The sequence below is a fragment of the Crotalus tigris genome, unplaced genomic scaffold (assembly GCF_016545835.1).
Source record: "Crotalus tigris isolate CLP2741 ecotype Arizona unplaced genomic scaffold, ASM1654583v1 scf7180000024301.445443, whole genome shotgun sequence".
NCBI lineage: Eukaryota > Metazoa > Chordata > Lepidosauria > Squamata > Viperidae > Crotalus > Crotalus tigris.
In genome coordinates, this window is record NW_024100473.1 from 8,803 (window position 1) to 25,320 (window position 16,518).

Sequence of the window (16,518 nt, forward strand, 5' to 3'; positions counted from 1 at the left end):
TTTTTTCCTCTTAACGCCAGATTCTCCTCTGTATCTATCCTATCTTTTTGCTTTATTCTCCTGTTGAACTCCTCCGTGTATCCCCGTTCTTATCCTTCCCTCCATTCCGGACCATTAGTCTCACTCCTTTCCTCCCGCCTCCGTTTTTCCAGCCTCTTGCCGCCGCCACCACCACCCCTTCCAGGCTGCGTCTTCCCTGCTTCTGCTGGCCCCCGGCCGGCCCGAGCTCTGCCTGGGGTGCGCGCCTCCGCCGCCTGCGATGCAGCCACTCGCTGCTGCCAACCGCTCGCTCTGCCCCCTCCCTGCCGAATGCAGCTCACCCACACTCGCGCACACACTCTCAGATACACAAACACACGCGCGCACACACACACACACACACGGCTCCTGGAGGGTGGGAGCGCGGCACAGTCAGACGGGCGAGCCGAGGGGAGCGATGAGGATTGGCACCGCCGAGGGCAACCGGAGCCTTGTCGCTTGCGTCCTGGGGGCGGCTCGGCACCTCCTGACCCGAATCCCATTACTACCCCCCGGGATTTGTGGTGGTCAGGCTACTGCCTGCTTCTCGGACAATCTCTGGGGTAAGAGCCTTGCGTTAGCCTCCCCACCCAATTATTCCAGATATCAGTTAGATTGGGCTTCTTCACTCTTCAGCATCTTAGATTTGATGCTTTTGCTCCTCGGAGTTGCCACCATTCCATCAGGGATCACTGCCTTCTCTAAATTTGTCCTTCCTTCCTTCCTTCCTTCCTTCCTTCCTTCCTTCCTTCCTTCCTCCCTCCCTTCCTTCCTCCCTTCCTCGCTTCCTCCCTCCCTCCCTCCCTCTGGATTTTTGTCTTTTCTATTTTCAAACTTGCCTTGTTCTTTTTCCTCCTGCCTTAAGTCTTGCCATGTTCTTTTCTTGATTCCCATCCCCCTCCTTCCAGTTTTCCCCTGCACCTTCATTTACTGGAATTGTTTTAAAATTCAAATGGTTTATAAAGAGGTAGGCTTGTTATAGTTCAAGTCTAGCTTCCAGTTAGAGGTGGGAACTCTTGGCCCAAGGAGACAGTTAATGGGAAAGTTTGTTTGGATCCTGTGGGCCTTTCTTGAGAAATGCCCTTTTCTCTCCCCAACCTCCTTTCTCTGGGGCTGTTGCTAGTTTGCCCTGAGAAACAGCAGTTTTTAACATCCTAGTAGGTACAGAGAAATGACAAGTGTTCCTTTGCCTTCACCAAACTCTTTGACAAAGCTTCCTCATGCCACATCTTGGACACAGCATTACGAAGAGTCATCATACTTTTTTGTCAGTGGCCTTTTGACTCTTACAATATGAAATAGGTCCTGTTGGCTCCTCTAGTCATTTGGGCTCTAGATTCCTAGATGTTATTCTAGCTCTGGAGAAGGATTTACGTAGTTATCTTAAGAGCTGGTTTCAAGGTGCCTTCCTCAGAAATGGTGTGCAATTGTGGATCTCATTCCCTTGGCCAGCTTCTAAGTATCTCTTCTCAAAAATGCAGTCAAAAGACTGGAATCCAAACAAATGCCTCTTAGGATTAGCAGCTAATTAAACCAAATTTCTCATATAATATTTTTGGGTTTTAGTTTTCAAAGCAGGAGTAGTGCAATAACTTAAGAACTGCTGCATTCACTCCAAATGCCATAATTTAATGGCATATAGTTATGTTTTCTCATAGTTTGTCTGTTTCTCTATTTTTCTCTCTCACCCCCCCACCCTTCCTACAGCAATGTGTGTCCTCCCTAAAGGTGAAGGTATCAATTGAGCCCCTTTCTTTTACCTCCCCATCCCATCTTGGTAGCCTGCCATCCATTTTCTCTGCCAACAGGAAGAAAGGATCAAAAGACAAAGAACAGCGGAATAATATAATCCATTGCAGGTTTCCAGAGAGGAGTGTCTATTATGTTCAGTCTGCACAGAACCAAATGGTCAAATTAATCTGTCACCAGGCACAAACTATGGAGAAGACCCCTGTCAGCTGCATTATCTCTTTCTGATTCCACAATTATTGATAGTAGAGTATCTTGATCTGATTACAGAGCTGGAATGCTGCTTGACAGCAAGTTTTCTAATGCATCCAGATTTGTTAACATCCACTGAAAACAGCTTGGATATTTTTACACAGGAGGAAAAAACGTCACCATCCTTACTGGGATAAATACGCTACTTTGTTGTGCCTGGATATTTTGCACAGAACTAATCTGGATGGTTACATTCCTACTGAGACCCTCTAACTCAGTGACTTATGGTTGACACTGGCCAAAGTAACCAACTGAAGGATAGACAGCCCCTATTTACCAAAAGTCTTTGAGCATAGAAGGTTTGATGGTGATACAGCTTATACAATATGGCTGCAGGAGTGGCAACCTGGCTGCCCTTTGCCCGGGCAGCAGCTGTGGGCTGGCTCCCACTGGCCAAGAAGCCTATGCCCAAGCCTCCTCTGGACCCGAGACGCCGCCATGATGAAATCTTAGTGGTCAACGTTAGTGGAAAACGCTTCCAAACGTGGAAGAATACCCTTGACCGTTATCCAGACACCTTATTAGGCAGTTCCGAGAAGGAATTCTTTTTCGATGAAGACAGCAAGGAATATTTCTTTGATCGTGACCCAGAGATGTTTCGGCACATTCTCAACTTCTATCGTACCGGCAGACTCCATTACCCCCGCCAAGAGTGCATACAGGCCTTTGATGAAGAGCTGTCCTTTTATGGAATCATCCCAGAGCTGATTGGTGACTGCTGCTTGGAGGAATACCGAGATCGCAAGAAGGAGAATGCAGAGCGCCTGGCTGAGGACGAAGAAGCCGAGATTGCCAAGGACACTGCCTTGCCGCCAGATAGCACATTCCGCCAACAGCTCTGGAGAGCATTTGAGAACCCCCACACCAGCACCATGGCTTTGGTCTTCTACTATGTGACTGGTTTCTTCATTGCCGTCTCAGTCATTGCCAACGTGGTGGAGACAATCCCGTGTCGGCCACCTCCTGGGACGAAGAGGAGCATGTCCTGTGGAGATCGTTTCCCCAAAGCTTTCTTCTGCATGGACACGGCTTGTGTCCTCATCTTCACCTTTGAGTATCTCATGCGGCTTTTTGCTGCCCCGAGTCGATTTAAGTTCATGAAGAGTGTGATGAGTATCATTGACGTTGTGGCCATCATGCCTTATTACATTGGGCTGGTGATGCCAGAAAACGAGAATGTCTCTGGGGCCTTTGTGACCCTGAGAGTCTTCCGCGTCTTCCGCATTTTCAAGTTCTCGCGCCACTCACAGGGCCTAAGGATCTTGGGCTATACGCTTAAGAGCTGTGCCTCTGAATTGGGCTTCCTTCTCTTCTCCCTCACTATGGCTATCATCATCTTTGCTACGGTTATGTTCTATGCTGAAAAGAGCACAACGGAGACCAACTTCACCAGCATCCCTGCTGCCTTCTGGTACACTATCGTCACCATGACCACACTTGGGTGAGTTACCCACTGTTAAACATAGCCCCAAGGCCTCAGCTCTACACTATTTATCTTATTCTTCTCTCTGCTCAAATAGAAAAAAAAATCTCCAAAATTACATTTCTTTTGGAAGCTGATTATTAGGTTGATATCTAATGGCATTCTGGCTTCGCGGTTAATTAATGTACCCTAAGACCAGGCTATTGTCAGATAATGAGCTCCAGGAATTAAGAACTTGTCAGTTCCAGAGTAGAAATGAGAGCCAAGCAATTAGGAGATGGGTAAACCACTAGACTGGTTTGGAAGTTATGTCAGCTACAAATGGGTCCAGATAGCCTTTTCCCCAGACATTCGTATAAAGTGGTGGCAAAAAGGTGACTGTGCCAAATGAAAGAGAGAACATGTGCCCTCACCTTTAATTGATTCTGAGATCAATGCGGCATTATCTTCAAGGAGATATTGTCAAAAAAAAAGTGTCTTTATCTTTGGGGGAAGGTGAGGAGACACCCATATGAGAACCAAGAGAAATGGAGATGGGGTCTATTGATATCAATTAAGTGTGAGTTGCAAACTAAAAGGGCAATGGAAGAAGGAAAGGAAGGAGGGAGGGAGGGAGGGAGGGAGGGAGGGAGGGAGGGAGGGAGGAAGGAAGGAAGGATGGATGGATTTAGGAAAGATGTATAAATATGTGGACCTTTTGTCCCCAAAACAGAAGCACCATTTTGTATCGGTTGTGGATGAAAACTTTAGCCCTTTCTTTCAAATATAGCATTTCCTCCATTTCACCGTTCTGTACACAGTGCACTGACTTGTAATCATAGCTCTGGCTGCTGTACAGAAGCACTAATCTTCCTTTTGAAACTACCACATTGGGGGATATGTATGCATTCTAGAACTGTATGCACTTTCTGGAAAATCAGAAAATGATTTTGGATGCGCTCGTGCATGCATACTTGCTGGTTGGACTTTTAAACGTTGGGACTGGGGGGGGGTGTCTGGCATTTCAGAATGTTAGCTGCCTTCAGAGATTTGTTTTCCTCTTTTTCCTCTGAATTCAACTGGATATCATATGTTACATTAAAACAGGAATAGAAAAACCTAGTGTCTCATCAGAGGTCTGTATAACACTTTAGTTCCAGTTCATTTCTGGGCTCTCCAGGATCCACATTCCATGATGGGGTTAGTTTGATCACTTTTAGAATTAAGAGATTAGATCAGATTATTATTAAGTTATTAAAATCATGTTATTGATGTTGTATTATATATAAATACATAGCACTTTATAATTTACCATTAGCAAAAGACAAATTCCTTCTCTCAATGGCTTATTTTACAATAGAAACAAAGAGAAATTGAGGCATCATCAGAAAAAGAGGGCAAAAAGGGGTTGTTGGAGCAAACAGTGGATGACTATTTTGAAAGATTCAGGGTGGTATAAATCTGAAATCATGGGCTTTTTGAAAGTCTGCAGGAAGCCTGAGGCTATGCGATGCCACTAGGTTTATTATTAACAAAGGGCTTTCCTGTATTCCAATGAATCATTATTTCTGGCATCTATTTTTGTACCACTTTTGTTTTATCATTACTGGGAGCATATCATGCTGCTACAAGACTTCAGTGTAGAATCAAAGTTGGGCAGTTTTTATAATCCATCAGCTTCCATCTGGGAGAACTTACAAAAGTGTGTTGAGACTGGGTGAGACCTAGTTTCATTTTTAATTCTCATTCTCCCTGTAAGATTCTCCAAGGATAGTACATCTGGAATTACCCCCATTTTATCCTAACAACAGCTGTATGGAGTTGGGCCAGGGTGAGAGAAAGAGCAGTTAAAAAGGAGGGAGTTCTAGAGAGTCACAGGCAAGTGTCAAGGAGATTTGGAGAACCTGGTCAGATCTGTTGAGAGTACTTTCAAAAGTTGTCCAGAACGATCCTTTGACCGACTATTAATTTCGAAGAAGAGGGCTCTCAGGCTTCAAGCCTCCCTGGAAGCCGTTGTCAAGTCTGTCTGACCAAATTTCCTAAATCCTCTTGACGTTTGCCTATGAATCTCCATCAGCAAAGGATAAAAGAAAGAGATTTTGACTAGAGAGTGACCAAAAATATAAGTGCTGCTCTTGAATCAGGCATTAGGACTGGCTGAAAATAAACAACCAGGGGAAAGCAAAAAAAAAAAAGCTAGATGGGGACTTAGTGTCATTTATTGTGCATGTTTTGGCTTGATTCTGAGGGAGGGAAGAAAAGAAATAAGGAGAGAAATTACCTACTTCTCAGAGACCAGGAAATTATTTATCATCTTACCAACTGGAACTAGTGTTGCTGCTTCAAACTGAAAATCTGGGTGATGGATTTGTTAAGGCAATCATTAAAAATCACTTCCATTCTTCCATATTCTGGAGGTGGGAGGGTGGTCGTTCAGTGCAATGATGGGTTGGCCAGAAACACAACAGGGTTGTAGGTTAGAAGAAATTTTTATGGTAGAAGGAAGCTGTGATATATGCTCTTTTTTCCCCCATCAGAATGTATCCATATGGCTATGGAAGTGATTTCCTGACAGTTTTGAATCATGAAAGGGTAGGTTGTGCCTCTGGACCAGGGCAAATGGAGCTTTGATTCACTGTATGTTGGAAGTGGGCCAGGTTGGGACTGAAGGCTGATCCTTCAGGATCAGGACCGTTGGGAGTCTGGCAAAGAGGAGAAAGAAGAGAGGAGCATGAACAGGTGGTGACTAGTTTGAATGAAAAGAATCATCTTTCTCTGCTGTGTCTAAACTTAATGAGAATCCACTGGTTGCGATAACATTTCCCCAGTGTCAGCAGCTGAGCTATTAAGAGCTCTTGGCTCCCTTCCTTTCCAGGCTCTACTAGGCCTCTGCTGAGAATTACCCTTCCCAATAGATCCCAGCCATAATTCCCAACTCCTTTCCTGTTCTCAACCAGGCCACAAAGCTCTGCTTCTCATTCCACTCTCCTCTCCTGAAATCTGATGGTTCCCATTATTGGGAAGCTTAATTATCTGCCCTGTTCCCATCCTGCTCAATTAAGTTTTAATAACTTGCTTGCACTTGTGCCAGAGAGAGACACCCGCTGTCGGCAAACATTCCCCCTCCCAGTTCCCAGCCCTGAAGACATCAGTGAAAGCCTCTGTTTCCACATAAAGGGGCATCAAGGCATCTGAGCTTCTTTCTCCCTCAGGAACTGGGCCAGGAAGCTAGGTGTCCTGGCATCCCATTTGGTAACCAACTCTGCCCAGAATAAAGCCTCTCTTTTTCCCCTTGGCTGTTCGCCAGCAGCCCTCACACAGCTCTTTCATTTTCTGCTGGGTACACATGGACCAGCCTTTGATACCTTAAGCAGCAGAATATTAAGCCAGGCTCACCGTTAATCACCACAGTGATCCCGGTGGCTCTGCAGCTCTTTTAGCTTGGCAGAGGCACAGCCTTTTCCTTCATCCATGAGAGCCCAATAGAACTCCTGCTTTCCTGGGTAGGAAAAGCTCTTTGCAGAGAGCCCCAACGATGGAGGGTCCTAGTAGCTTGGATAGAATTGATTTTTCTTAGGGGTCATATAAATAATAAACACAGAGTACCTGCTGTTGTCAAATGTTACCTCGGGTGTGCTTTCTACAAGGAATTTATCATTTATTTATTATTTATTTGCCACTCATCTTGCTGTGAATCTACTCTGTGAGGTTCTGGTATGGACTAGTGTGTAATATTAGGTCACAGCAAGCCATTCCTCATCGGGTGCTTTCCTGCAGTCTTTGGCCCAGGACTTTAGTCACATGGAGAGGAAAATTGTGGAACTGAGCCTCTGAGATAGCTGGAGAGAACCCTACCTTGTCATCTCTATTCTCCACCCGTAAAATGGGAATAGAGTGAATTACCTTGCAAGATTGATGTTAAATGCTTAATAGATCCAGTGAATCAGATGAAGCCATCAAGCTTACTGCAGCAGTTGGCCACTTAATTTGGATCCATCTGTGACACTGATTCTCTCTGAGTCGCCTTGCTAGGTCATGTTGTTGTTGTAACCACCTCGTAGACTTTTCCTGTTTTGCACAGTTTTTGAAAGTGTAGGATACCTCTTAGGCTCTACAAGGGCCATTCAGGGACCTCCCTAACATGGTCACGCCTAGAAAGATGGGAATGGTAGTCTAACACATTTGGAGGTAAGCTGGTTGGGGAAGGCTGGCTGGATCACAGTCTCCAGGGCACTCTTGCTGTTGCTTGCTGCCAGCATGAAGCCATTCTTGTCCCCGAGTCCTGAAGTGAGGCTTTTCTCCAGCTTTCCATTCTCCAGCCTGACCTCTGGACAATGTCCTCGGTTATTCCACATTCTTTCTGTGCCACCCTGCCAGGGATACCTAGCTCGTCTTGCCCTGAGGAAGTATAAGTTGTATATACTTCCCTGGCTGCCACATTTTTCCTCCTCTTTCCGGTCTCTTCTCCTTTCTGTTCCCAGTACAATTTGTCTCTTTTCCGTCAATGTTTTCTGCCCATGGACTTCTCGATTTGTAACAGCAGTCTCCTGACAGCTTTCCTTCCCCTCGGTATTCTAGCCCTCAATCTCCCTGCCTGCTCAGTTAACAGGACATCATCCTTCATGCAGTCCAAATTACTGTAAAAATAGCTCTGGGGTGCTGCAGCCTCTTGTATAAACGGGTGCCTTGCCACAAAATGGGTGGCATCAGCATGTACCCAGAGAAAGGCTCAGGGCACACCCGGCTGCTCTTTCTATTCGACATGGTTCCATCTTAGCATCAAAGAAGAAGAAAAGTAATTATCTCCCCCTTTTTTTCTTCTCCTCCCACCCCAAGGTATTTTCAAAGACATTTTTGGCTCTTTGTCCACTTCTGCAGGGGCAATGCCAGTGCCGGGTTTCCCCAGTCTGGATGCAGCCAGGTCAGCAATTCCGAGCTTTTATTGTTGTTGCTGAGTAATTTCTCTTTATGGGCTAAGTCACTTAATGTGTAACCAAAGGGAGGGGAATGAAATAAATAAATTTCCAGGCAGTGAAGGAGCCTACGTAGGAATTGAATTATTTATAGTAGGACCAGGGAAAGAGGAGAGAACTGGCTGCCACTGAAGCAGAATTCTGATCAAATTGTGGCTGCAAGAATGGACCGTTTGTTGATGGAAAGGTTTTGGCTGGAAAAAGAGAGAAGCAGGTTAAATTGAGAGGTAAAGAATTATTAGGAAGGAGGGCTAATGAGAATGAAGAAGACCGACTGGCTGCTTCCCATTGAACTCTACTATCTGACCAGCTCTCCAACCTCAAAAAGGGAACTGGTGGGTTATTTCAAAATCATTAAACTCGAGAGATTATAGATTCTTCCCTTGCTCCATTCGGACGGGGGGGTAATTGGCTCTGGTTTTTTTTTCAGAATTTGTATTTTTTTAACTTAAAATTCAGAAGCAAATACTGGTGAGATTAAAAAGATGTAGATGTTTGGATTTTTTTTGGGGGGGAGAGAAGCCTGAATTCAATTGCAGTTAAAATAGTGCACAAAGCACCTTAAAAAGGTAAGGAAAAGTCAGCTGCCCTGCCCTCAAATTGGCAGCATTAGATTAACCCTTGTGAATTCCTCATCGATCTAAGATCAGTCTGCACTTAAGCCTTAAAACATTGTTTAAGATTTCCAGCTTTAGATTTGGGACATCTTGTAGGGATGAAATTTATATAAATTTGTTTGAAATGGAGCATAGTTTGCCTCATCCATTAAACCTATTTCAAGTGCTCATGTCAAAGCTTCAGCTAGACATGGTATAAATCTCTCTCTAGGAACGCCAATACCATGAGCAAATAATTCAGAGAGGAGGCTCAGATCAGTTTTTATTGCAGATACAAAATATTTTTTTTTAATGGTGAAGAACAGCTACTACAGAATCTAGGAATCTAGCCATATATATAGGTTAGCTCCAGAATTTAGGTCAGTGATGGCGAACCTTTTAGAGACCGAGTGCCCAAAAACTGGCCCCGCCCTGCTCCACCTCCTGCCCTGCCCCCGCTCTGCTACGCCCCCATCCCCTGTCCCGCCTGCCCGCAGGGCCACTCACTGCCTCCAGGACCCGCCGATCGCCCAGACAGCCTAGTAGCGCTATGGCGGTCACGCCCTCTGCCCGCGCCCTGCAGCATCAGCTGTGCACAATGGGGTGTGAGGGCAGAGTCTTGTCTACGCTGCCTGACTGCCATGTCCTTGGTTGTGCTGCTCCGCGTGGGCCACGCTCAGGGGCGACTCTCCTTTGAGGGGCTGCTGGAGAGGGGGTTGCAGGGGGAGGCGAGGCTGGGGCAACATCACCTCTGGCACCCGTGCTATAGGTTCGTCACTACTGGTTTAGGCCCTCTATCTATTTCCACCCCCCGTTCAATGGGATGGAATATATGTTGCCTGTTCTCATATATGGATGCTGATGGAAAATGCTTGGGGTTCTTGATTAGGGTTAGGGTTAGGCAAGGCAATTTTTGTCTTGCCACCTTCAGTCCTTGTAACTGGACATGTGGGAGCAATGACAGACTGTTTCTGAGGTTGTAAAAAGTTCCATTTTCTCAGTATCCGGTAACTACAGCTATTTGCATCTGTTGAGGGCAAACCTGGATACAAAGAACCCCACATCTGCAGAACAAAATGCAGTTATGTGATTTTAAAAACAGAAAAAGAAATGCAAGTGCCAAAGCTTGCATAGTGATTTTTACTTGGCACAATTTTGCTGTTGCTTATGGCTCTTTCACCAGGCATAACCATAAGGGCTAGGAACTTGCTTCTTTTTATAACGAAAACCAAAGTTCTTCTCAGGAACCTCCACTGTCCAAGAACCTCATCTGTACTTCCACAGAATTATGGCACATACATTGCCTTGTAGGGTTGAATAGGGTTGAATAAACCCTGGCACCTTTCTGTTTAGAAAGAAAGATAGAATTTCATAGTAATGGGCTGCCACTGAGTAGACCTAATATGTAGGCTGGACGATAAGTTTAGTTGATGGAAAAACAGAATCACAAGTATGTGTGGGAGAGGAATGCATTCTTTTTTATGCAAGCAAGTATCAGGACTTTGAGGCTGGGAGTGAAATGAAGGATGGCAGTGCCAACATGCCCAGAAAACAGAGTTTAATTTGCTGTCTCCTGGATTTTGGCTAACCAGAGGCCCAGTGGTATTGCTGAGTCACTAACCCCATCATACTGTGAATGCTGTATCAGTTGACTGCCAGGCTGTGGAGGGCTCCCAATTTCTACATAAGTAGCTGCCTTGCCACAAGCCGAACCAATCATTCATGCTGATCCAGAATTTTCAGGTCTTTCTTGAGATTCCTTCAGCAGAGATCTTCTCACTTGCAGTGGAACATGGACTTTATCTCTGAGATGGGGCCAGGTTTGGTCTAAGGAAGACCTCCATGTTTTGGCCAATTTGCAGAGCCTCTGCCTGTTCTCTCATAGAATTATTCTCATTCTACTGCTGGAATGAATTTTGCTATTTAGGTGCCGAGTGATTTATTGGTTCAACTATTGGCTTTGTTTGCCTAGCACACTAAAACGAAAAAAAATGTGGTTTACAATCCATAAATTGAATTTCAGCTAAGCCATATTATGGTTTGTTTCTTTATGGCTTAGCGTGTTGCAAATCCACCCATTGTGTTTCGTTTAATAAACGATTAAGCAAATGGTGGCATTGCATGGCATAGGAACTGAACCGCTGACTTCCAACTCTGTTTTAGGTAATGAGGATGAATAGAACTGTAGCCTTAGTGTAATTCTGACTTTCCTAATCCATGGCTTTATTTGAAGCACTTTCAAAGTTTGGCACCGAGATCGCCAAATTATGGTTATACGCATGCCATTGGAAACACTTTGTGCTTAGAAGAAGTATGAGCGTATACAAAGGGTTCTTCCTCAACTACGTTTGAGAGTGAAATTTTGCAAATTGTTCATTGTGTTGCACGTGGAACTGGAAATCCAGCTGACAGAACAAAATGTGTTTCTATGAAAAGAGGCACCTTTTTTGAGGCTCGAAGAGCTTCTCTGTCAGGCAGACTGGGCAGGCCATACTAACCCTTCAGGTGATGCTTTCAAGTAGGTGGATAGACAGCAGTGGCTGGGAAACTAATGTGGGATGTCATCCAAGGGAAATAGAAATGCAGCCAATATCTTCATCCCCCATTCAAAACTCGCTACAGAAATTTCCTTTTATTCAGCGCAGTCAGTTCTCATCTACTTGCTGTTGGCAAGCACTTTTCTCTTGAAAAAGGGTTTTGCAAACTAAAACACCCTGGGATCGATCACTTGCTTGGCTCAGGAGACCTTTGATGCATTTTAGATCCCCAGTCTGGTGCACTCCACCTTTGTAGGGAGATAATTCCCACTTCAGCCAGCCAGTACAGCCAATGGTGCTGCTGGCTAAGGATAGTGAGACTTGCAGCCCAGTGCGCAGGGAGAGCACCAGGTTGGGGAATGTCATTCTGGGTGGTGGTTTTTTTGTTTTTTGTTTTTTTAAGAAAGGCTTGGTGATGCTCTTCATTCTACTTTGGGGATCTGAATGCAATAGTGCAAACAAAGCTCCTTGTCTTTGAAGCCCGGAAAGCAGCCACTTCCTCTAGAATCCTGTTTCCAAGTGTTTCCCAGCTCTCCATGTTCGCAGTTCCCCTCACTCACAGTCTCAGCAGGAGTGTGTTGTTTTTGCATGAACACACTCATGCAGGCATTCTGGATGCAGCCGTTTTAATGTTTCAGGAAGGGAGGGGGTTTTGCTCATGTCGGTCTGCTACGCAAAGACACCCATTTGGAAGGCTTTGCAGCTGCAGTCTATAATCACACAAAGCCATAGTGTGTTTGGTTTTGGCTTAAGGCATTAAGGGGAATCCAACTGTTAAGGGTTTTTAAATCATCATTTAGAATGTTAGTGAAGTCAGCCAGTGGTGGCTTTTCAGCAGTCCGTTCATGGGTTGGGGAAACGTGGCTCATACTGAACGGTCACTCAGTCTGGATTGCCTCTTTAGCGGTGTCCAAAGTTTTGAAGAAGGAATGATAATTGCCTCAGTGCTTTGCCTTTGAGAAGGGTGTGATTCGGATGCTTTTGGAATGGATCCAGAGTGCTGGGCTGGAAAGAGCAGGTGACAGCAGTGAAGGCTTGAGAAATGGGCAGATTTGCCAACAGGAGAGCCTTCTATTGCCTTGACAAGAATGTTTTATTATAGTGAATGTTTTCTTCAATACAGGTTTATTTATGTACTTTTGCAGCTACCACAAACTGATAATGCTTCAGTCTTGTAGCCATTTGCTGGGAGTAGAACTCAGTAGGGCTTGTTCTTTGAACTTTTAACATTTTATAAAGAATTGAGGAAATGGATCTCTGCCCCGTGGTACATACACCCTAGAAATATATCCAAAAGAGAGAGCTGGAGAGGGAAAGGGAAATGAAGACAGGGCTCTGTAGGAAAATTATTAGGTTTCCAAAGTCATGCTGCTCTGTCCTAAAATGGTGACGCTTGATATGGATTTTTACAAGAATTGTCTTGAGCAGGGATAATCTTTAAAGCAGTGGTTCTCAACCTGTGCGTCGGGACCCCATTTGGGGTCGAACGACCATTTCACGGGGGTCACCAAACAACGCAGTCTGCCATTTTTCCCCCCTTTTCCTTGGCTGTGCTACTCCCTTTTATTCTATTGGCTTTTGAAAGCCAATAGAATAGACTCTCTTGAATAGAGTCTAATTCTATTGGCTTTCAAAAGCCAATAGGAATTGTCCAGGCTGTCTCTGCCCTGCTGAGCCCACCAAAAGTCCCATTCTGCAAACGGTGCTGCACCAGTTGAGTAGTCCTCGACTTATGACTGGTTGAGTAGTCCTCGACTTATGACTGGTTGGAGGTCACGGCATTAAAAAGGTTGAGAACCACTGCTTTAAAGGACAGCAGATATCAATGTTTTTTTTAGAAAGGCCAATTGATTGATCTTCAGTTTCTAAGCAATTCATTTATGTATTATATTAAAGCAAGCATTTTGCAATACATACAGTCTCAAAAATCCACATGCTTCAGCCAGTAAACATGAGATGAATTGAGAGCATTAGCCTAATTTATTTTCATTTCTAATTCTGCCTGGGTGTGTGATGGGAGAGTGATAGAACTCTGGGGACTTTTATTCAGGCCTCTCTCTGGATTCTGAAATTTCAGCAGGCTGTCATATCTCCAAGGAACAGACACGTAGGCATGGGGGTTTTATTCCCAAAAGCATGGCTATTGCTCCCAGATTCCTTATTCAGCCCTGTTTTCCCCTGCATTTTTTCCTTGCCCTTCCACTATATTTCTACAGAAGAAAATTGGAAAATATTTTGTATTTGAAGAGCAGGGCAGTGAGGGAAAGTGTGTGTGTCAGGATTTTCTGGCTTATTTTTGGAAGACTTGCATTGTCTTTTTCTTTGCTTAATACAAACTTAAACCCACGAAACTCTAAATCTGGTGCTTGATCATTGGGACTGGAGGGCACGAAATAATTTGGGCATCACAGCACTCCTGGAGCATACATTGCATATCTTTGTCATAATGCACAGAGCTCTTGCTAAATTATATTAACACAGCAGAATCCAAATCATCGCCAGTCAAGAAAAGATGGCTTCACTCAAACACCTTTCAAATGCAATTTGATTTCTGATGGCTAACCCATGTAGATTTTAGTGGATTAATCTGGCATTTAAAGCTAAGTATTCCTGCAACCCTTTGTGGTTGCCAAACTGATATGAAGTGAAAATGCCTTGTCGTACCAGACCTGTAATTGATGTTTCTCTACCAATATAAATGCAGACAGCTTTGTTTTACCAAAGGATGTGGGAAGTGATGCATACAGCACAAGGGAAACATACACTGACGAACCAAATCACTATACCCGTTGCTGAAATCTTGATTACTTGTGGAGGATGTTGTCACAATAAATTGACTGGGGCTATTGACTCTCTTGGCTTTCCCAAGAACAGACCCGGCCAGCAGGCATACTGTCAATGCATCAAAAACTTCTTCTTTCCAAGTCCCTTCTTCCACCCCATCCCAGACATGGGAATTTTTTTTGTCAGTCCAGTTTTCCCATCTCAGACTATTCTCTGCTCACTGCCTCTGTACTGTGATAGTCTGTAAAGCAAGGTTACTGCATCTTCTTTCCAGTGGAGTGGAAATGCTATGAGTTGGTACCTAGGGATTATATGAATATTTCATGCTATCCGTACTTATGATCAGTGCCAGCAAAATATATCCTCCTTGAATGCAGAGAGGAAGGATCTTTGGTGTTTATCTTACAGCTGGTTGTCGTATTTGTTTCCTGTCCATTGCAAAAATCTACCCTCCCTTTTGATATCCACAAAGTAGAAAAAGACAAACATCTAACTTATGTAAAGTGTTTTCTAATTACCAACTTACCTTTGACTTGATCTCCTCCCACTATATCCTCAAGGTGGACATAGATTGAACATTGACTTGTGATCAAAAGGAAGCCACTCAGACTGGAAGTTATTGGTGATTCTCTGGAATGATAAAGATTTGTGTTGAAGCTGGCCTAAGACATTTTATTGTTTTTCCATTGGTGCTCAGCAACCAAAGAAATACCCCTTGGAATCAAGAAGTGTGAGCACTTCAAAAAACAGATCTGTGAACAACTAGAAGCAAAAAAAGTTATAACTAGTAGCCAGCATGGGTTTGTTAAAAACAGATCATGCCAAACCAATCTTATTTCATTCTTCAACAAAGTGACTAAACTAATAGACCAGCGAAATACTGTGGACGTAGTATACTTAGACTTCAGTAAGGCATTTGATAAAGTAGACCACAACCTACTCCTTGGTAAGCTAGAAAAAGATGGAATAGACAATGTCACCACCAGATGGATCTGTGGCTGGCTGGCAAATCATACTCAATGAGTAGTTCTCAACGGCACTACATCCACATGGAGAGAAGTAAACATTGGGGTACCACAAGGTTCCATCTTAGGCCCAGTACTCTTCAATATCTTCATAAATGACTTAGATGAGGGAATTGAAGGGGAACTTATCAGATTTGCAGATGACACCAAACTGGCAGGAGTAGCCAACACCCCAGAAGACAAACTCAGGATCCAGAAAGATCTTGACAAACTTGAAGAATGGACCCTATCCAACAAAATGTGTTTTAATCTGGAGAAAAGCAATGTTTTACATTTAGGTAGGAAAAATCAAAGGTACAAGTACAGATTGGGCAAGACCTGGCTTAAAAACAGTAATTGTGAGAGGGACCTTGGAGTCTTAGTGGACAATCACCTAACCATGAACCAGCAGTGTGCAACAACAGCCAAAAAAACTAATACAATCCTGGGTTGTATAAACAGAGGCATAGAATCAAGATCACGCAAGGTATTAGTACCGCTTTATGAAACCCTAGTAAGACCACACCTGGAATACTGCAGCCAATTTTGGTCACCCTATCACAAAAAAGATGTTGAGAGTTTGGAAAAAATTCAGAGAAGAGCAACTAAGATGATCAAAGGCCTGGAAACTAAAATATACGAAGAATGGCTGCAGGACTTGGGTTTGGCTAGTCTAAATAGGGGAGACGTGATAGCAGTATTCCAGTATTTGAGGGGCTGACACAAAGAAGAGGTGGTCATGTTATTCACCAAAGCACCAGAGGGAAGGACAAGAAATGATGGTTGGAAGCTGATCAAAGAGAAAAGCAACCACTGTCAGGAGAAACTTCCTGACAATGAGGACAATTAACCAGTGGAATAGCTTGCCCCCAGAAATTGTGGGTGCTCTATCACTGGAGATTTTTAAAAAGAGGCTAGACAGTCACTTGTCTGAGATGGTATGTTTTCCTGCTTGAGCAGGGGGCTGGACTAGAAGACCTCCAAGGCCCCTTCTAGCTCTATTCTATTTTATTCACTTTTCCTGCAATATTGCAAAAAATCTAGCTTGCATGTTTTTGAACTGCAAGGAATTTCATTGATGCTTCCTCTTCCAATGTAGTATTTGCATTTGAGTGGATTGTGCGGGTTTTCCTCCCTGGAGCTGGAGCTGTCCTTTCAAAGCAGCTCTGGCACTGCTGCAGCAGTGGGGCCCAAATCAAAATA

General features: G+C 44.2%; 1 protein-coding gene across 1 annotated transcript in view; it reads left to right on the forward strand.

The window, feature by feature from the left end:
- Positions 1-532: 532 nt before the first annotated feature.
- Positions 533-16,518, forward strand: part of KCND1 (potassium voltage-gated channel subfamily D member 1) — a 61,656-nt gene continuing 45,670 nt past the window's right edge. The window contains exons 1-2 of the mRNA XM_039324470.1: positions 533-581; positions 1,726-3,460. Coding sequence (XP_039180404.1) covers positions 2,346-3,460 — 1,115 coding nt within the window. The 5' untranslated portion in view covers positions 533-581; positions 1,726-2,345. The remainder of the gene's footprint in view (positions 582-1,725; positions 3,461-16,518) is intronic.